We start from the raw sequence: 6000 nt of genomic DNA on the forward strand, positions 1-6000 counted from the left end.
CCCTGCAGACCCTCCTGGGCTGAACCAGCCATATACCATGCAGGTCTAGTAGTGTTCCCGTTATTTCCACAACAGGACACCAAGCACAGCAGTGACAATGGCGGTGAGCCAGGTAATGCCAAAACAAACTCTGAGGAAGAGGAAGGAGTTTTGTAACAAAGTGAAGCGACTCCTGGGTGCGTAGAGGTTGCAGAGCTTTACCAGGCGCACGAGCCCAGTGACGGTGGCTTGGATGAAGGAACAGACCGAGGCCACTGAGGAATGACCTACTACTGGATGAAATCTACCAGCTTGTCTGGTTCTGAGTACCAAGTAAAACTAGCTCCAAGAGCAGGGCACTGAGCTATCAGGTGTCTGTTACCCATTTTTTTTTTTTTTTTCTTCAGAGAGACAGAGCACAAGTGGGGGAAGGGCAGATAGAGAGACAGAGGGAGAATCCCAAGTAGGTTCTGCACTGTCAGTGCAGAGCCTGACGTGGGGCTTGAACTCATGAACCGTGAGACAGGACTTGAGCCAAAATCAAGAGTCCGGTTCCCCAAGTGACTGAGCCACCCAGGCACCCCCAGGTGTCTGCTACTTTTGAGGCCTTTATCTTTGGCTCACAATTTAACTGGATCAGAATGACATTCTTCACCATAGGACATAAACTTCAGGGTATTTCCCAGCAGACTATTAATTGTTCCCCCAATATCCATTCTCTCCCTATTTCTTGGCAACAGAGCTCCTGATTTTTTAGTTGGATGCAATCCTTTGCAGCTAAGTGTGGCCATTGGGTTAATCACTGGCAAATAAGATGAAAGAACTAACACAGGCAACTTCTTCATCCCTATCTCCTTCCTGCTGACTGGAATGCAGATATGATGGTTGGAGCTCAGGCAGCTATTTTGGGCAATGAACAGAAATTTAGAAAAATCCCTAGACCCCAGACTTCTGCTTGCAGCAAACTGAATTTTGTTAAGTTTTCTTTAACATGTAGCCAAACTGAATCCTACCCAATACAGGCACATTGGGGGTGGCGGGGGGGGGGGGGGGGGGGGGAAGAACAGTCCAGGAAAAGTGACTTTAGACATAAGAACAAACTATTTGCCAGGCTTTCCTTGAGCAAACCGGGAGGCTTCTCAACATGAAAAGAGGCTTTTAGACAAGCTATGTTTAGGATAGCAAGCATTAGCTCACATAAAAGCATTCAAGGAGTCCTGGAGCTGAACAGGGCTCCATTAAAAATGATGTAACAATCAGGATGTGCTGGGGAGGGGGTAAGGAGGGGATCCTTTGTGCATTTGAAAGATAAATGGTTATTAGAATAGTGTTGGTAAAGTTCTCTGACTTAACCTACACAAGGAAATAACAAATTCCTGGAATATTTGCAGGCAAATAAAATAAGGGATAACCAAAAAATTTTGAGAACACTAAGGAAGAGGAAAACACAATGCTGAATGTATCAGATACAAAATATATTAACTATAAAATATACATGAGAAAAAAAACAATTTGTTTCAAAGATTAAAATGCAAGTGAAATGAAAGCAGCATAAAAAGTAGCAATGGAAGCAACTATAAAATAGAAGTTGTATGTGCTTCTCCTTGGGATCGTGAAGCCAGATGCTCTCCTCCACTGTTACAGAGGAGCCCACAGCCAATGCCCCCACACATCCCCTGCTGCTGAGTCTGATGTGCTTTTCTCTGGGCACTTCCTAACACTCAGGGCCAACAAAATAAACTGGTTTAAGAATGTGTCTCTTTTCTCCTCATTAAGATAAAAAAAAAAAAACTTCTGCACAGTGAAGAAAACAACAATCAACAAAACTAAAAGGCAACGGAGGGCATGGGAGAAGATGTTTGCAAATGACGTACCAGATAAAGGGCTGGTATCTAAAATAAACAAGGAACTTACCAAACTCAACACCCAAAGAACACATAATCCAGTGAAGAGATGAGCAAAACACATGAACAGACATTTTTCCAAGGAAGACATCCAGATGGCTAACAGACACATGAAAAGATGCTCAACATCAGACAGGGAAATACAAATCAAAACCACAATGAGATACCACCTCCCACCTGTCAGAATGCCTAACATTAACAGCTCAGGAAACCACAGATGTTGGCAAGGATTTGCAGAAAGGGGAACCCTCTTGCATTGCTGGTGGGAATGCAAACTGGTGCATCCGCTCTGGAAAACAGTGTGGAGGTTCCTCAAAAAATTAAAATAGAACTACCCTATGACCCAGCAATTGCACCACTAGGTATATATCCAAAGGATACAAATACGTTGATTTGAAGGGGCACATGCACCCAATGTTTATAGCAGCACTGCTGACAATAGCCAGATAATGGAAAAGAGCCCAAATGTCCATAGACTGATGAATGGATAAAGAAGCCTGATAAGGCAGCCTGCTTGAGATTCTCTCCCTCTCTGCCCTCCCTCCTCTCAAAAATAAATAAATAAAAACTAATAAATAAATAAATAAATAAAAACAAAGTCATGAAAGAATTAAAAGAAGGAGTCCCTGGATGGCTCAATTACTTAAGTGTCTGATTTCAGCTCAGGTCATGATCTAGCGGTGAGTTCAAGCCCCCCCTCAGGCTCTCTGCTGTCAGCTTGGAGCCCACTTCTTTTTTTTTTTTTTTTTTTTTAATGTTTATTTTTGAAAGAGAGAGTGAGACAGAGTGGGAGTGGGGGAGGGCCAGAGAGAGGGAGACACAGAATCGGAAGCATGGAGCCCACTTCTTATCCTGTTTCCCTCACTCTGCCTCCTCCCTCAAAAATGTTTTAAACATAAAATAGCTGACAAATGAATAAGAAAAAAAAAATACATGAGGTGCTTGGCTGGCTCAGTCAGGTGAGCGTGTGACTCTTGATCTCAGGGTTCTGAGTTCGAGCCTCACACCGGGCACAGAGACTACTAAAAAAATTAAAATAAAGTAAAATAAAATAAAATAGACAATACAGCAGGAAAAAAAAATGTTTCATCCACCTACTGGCAAAGATGAAAAAGCCTGACGTTCACAATATTGGCAAAAATGTAGGAAAACAAGGACTCTCATATACTATTGGGAGGTCCAAGGACAGAAGCAAGCTTTTGGGAGGAAACTTTGCAATGGACAGACATCAGATTATAAATAAACAGACCTTTGCTGACATGGAAAATAAGCCAAAATAATTAATAATAAACATGTAACTCTAGAGTAAATTAAATTTTAATCTAGTAGTATCTGATCTTTAGTATATAAAATAATTTTTAGCGTTCACTCCCAAAATGTTTATAAATGATATACATATGCTCGTAAACTGAAATCTACATAATAACACATCCCCCCAAAAAGTTCAAGAAACCCGAAACTTATTCAGGTCAATAAATTCTGATCTGAATTTATTGGCAGCAAAATCGGCAGCAAATTGGCAGCCTGACATGATGAGGCTATTAAAAGCCTTTATTGATCCCAGTCAGTGTGAATAGCTGAACATTCACATTTCGTGGTGTTTAATTCTGGATGCTGCCCCCCGCCAGCCCCCACACCAAGGTATGGAATGTGCACACAGGGACGTGAACACAAACACTTCTGAATTTTTAAAACTAACAACAGATCGCTAGCGATTTCGAGAAAGGATTGTGGACCTGCGTAACCACTCCCTGAAGACTGGCAAACAGCAGGTGATAATAAGTACTTGTTGAATGACTACACTTCTGCTTCTGGTTAATGGCCATCAGTTATTTGCCTGCAAGGCCTATGAAAGTATAGAGGCTATTCACCCTGGGCCAGGAGCCACAGACAGCTATCTGAATTCTTCTACCAGCCTTTCATTGCTTTTGTTAATCTTCTTTCTTGTTACAAAGACCACCAACTGTAAATTCTGGGATTACTGATATCCCCACGTACAGCAGCACCTTTTCCTTTCATTTTTCTGCAGCCTTAGAACTTGATAATTAAGCATGTATAAGTAAATAAAATAGCTTGGAAGGGAAGTCTTACAGGCTTTGCCTGGAGTACAGCGGGTACACCTTGTAACTCCCATTTCGGCTGTTTAACGGGCCTATGTCCTGATTCTCAGTGTTTAGAAAGAGAAGTTACCAGATCGCCAGAAAGTTATGTTTTTATTTTAGTATAAGGGGGATATTTACCTTTTTTACTACTTCAGGTTAAAAAAAAAAACTCTTGAAATTTAAGCACTAGAAAAGTAAGGTCCCTGGGGTGCCTGGGTGGCTCAGTTGGTTAAGCATCTGATTTCGGCTCAGGTCATGATCTCAGGGTTCGTTTGAGTCTGAGCCTACACCAGGCTTGCAGATGTCAGCAGAGCCTGCTTGGGATCCTCTGTCCCCCCTCTCTGCCCCTCTCCCATTCACACCTGTGCTCGAGGCACTCTCTCTTTCTCTCCCAAAAATAAACAAACATTTAAAAAAGAAAAAAAGAAAAGTACGCTCTCTGAGGACCGGAGGTTTGATCTGTTTTGCCCTGGGCTGTTTCCCTGATGGCTGGAATAATAAATATTTAATGAAGGAAGAAGCCCTTGGAAGAGAGAGGGAGGTTTGCCTCTGAAAGCTACAAAGAAGATCCTGTTTGTTGAGGAAATCCTGGAAGTGTCCATAAGACAGATGTGAAATGCAGGAATTACAGGCAGATGAAGGGAGGTCCTACTTGTTAAATGACAATACTCAGAGATAATTCTCCAAAATTGGGGGAAAAACCATCAGGGTCAACAGCGTATAATAAGCCTTTACTCCATGACAGAAAGGGAAATAATATTTTAAACCAAATGTCATTTAAAAGGTCTAACTCAGCGCACTCCTTTGCACTCTCCTTACCGCCAAGATGAATATATTCTATATACTCTCTGGTAAGTTCCTTCAAGGAAGTTCCTCCACCTCCGAAAACAGAGAGGACACCTGGGGAGTACAGTGGGGTATAACACGACTTACAGTTTTGAACACAAAGGAGGGTGAGACTTAAAGAGAATTCTGACTGGGGGGATCCGTAAGGTCTGTGAAAGTCGCCCAAAGCGTTCTCAGAACAAAGTTGCAATCATCTCTATGATACGCTGTTGTATCAAACTCAAGGGCTTTCCGGGGGGGGGACAAGGCTGGAAGGAGGCAGAGATGTTACGGGGTGTCAGTGGAAACGAGAAGCAGTGTCAGGTAAGGGAGAGGAGTCCACCTGGAGACAAGGCTGTGGAAGAATTCGGCCCAGGTGGGGGTTCCGGAGACCAGCCAAACGACTGCGGGTGCAAGGACCAAAAGTAAGCGTGGGTGGAATCGGGAGAGACTAAACGACTGAAGAATCCCAAAAAGGGCCTGTGGCTCGGCCTCGGCAAGGCCGGGCCTGGCCTAGCCAGGGGAAGTCACAGAGAAAAAGCTGGGCCGCAACACGCCAGCACCGCCCGGGCCAGCCACGTTCCTACCGATCTGCACGCGTCCGGCCGCAGGTCCTGGAAGTCGGCGCCGTAGATGGCCTCCAGAGCCTGCAGCTCGTGCTCCTGCCGCTGCGGGTAGCTCTCCGGCGGCTCGTCCGGGCCGCGCCCGGGGCCCCCACGGCCCCCAGCCATGGCGACGCGGAGGCCCAGGCCGGGCAGCCGTGCGGTGGCGGTGGTGGGCCCGGGGCGGGCTCCGGAGCTGGGCTGGGCTCTCCAGACTGGCCGTGGGAGGGGTTCGGCGCCGGGGGCGGGGCAGTGGGAGGGGTTCGGCGCCGGGGGCGGGGCCCCACCGGCGACAGGCCCTGGGGCGGAGCGAAGCTCCCCAAATTGCCTCCAGCGGCGGGAGGAGCCCCAGCGAGGGAGCCAGGGAACAATGGGCGGGATAGGGCTTTGCACCGGTATATTGCGGGAGAACTAGAGCAAAGAAATCTGCAGGAACGTGAGAAGTTAAATCAGTGAGAATGAAATGATAAGGGCAAATATTTTCACGAAATAAGTCTCTTTAACAGAAATGCCTTGGGCTTCTTTACGTTAGCAACGGTAGTGACAAGAAACTCAAAAGGGCAGACTTTGATGAATTTTCAAGGCCCT

The 6000-nt window shown here is 45.5% G+C and overlaps 1 protein-coding gene across 7 annotated transcripts in view; it reads right to left on the minus strand.

Moving 5' to 3' along the window:
* EIF2AK4 (eukaryotic translation initiation factor 2 alpha kinase 4) overlaps positions 1–5618 on the minus strand; it is a 98053-nt gene extending 92435 nt beyond the window's left edge. For 4 of the 7 annotated variants that reach the window (XR_002078098.2, XM_019442596.2, XM_019442595.2 and 1 more), the window contains exon 1: positions 5398–5618. Coding sequence is in view for 3 of the 7 variants with exons in the window: in XM_019442596.2 (XP_019298141.2) it covers positions 5398–5541 (144 nt within the window). In the remaining 4 variants the exon portion in view is untranslated. The remainder of the gene's footprint in view (positions 1–5397) is intronic. The other 3 variants (XM_019442599.2, XM_019442597.2, XM_019442598.2) reach the window with 2 other exon arrangements.
* Between the last annotated feature and the right edge of the window lie 382 nt (positions 5619–6000).

Source organism: Panthera pardus, unplaced genomic scaffold (genome assembly GCF_024362965.1).
Source record: "Panthera pardus isolate Hobbes unplaced genomic scaffold, ASM2436296v1 HiC_scaffold_24, whole genome shotgun sequence".
NCBI classification, from domain to species: domain Eukaryota; kingdom Metazoa; phylum Chordata; class Mammalia; order Carnivora; family Felidae; genus Panthera; species Panthera pardus.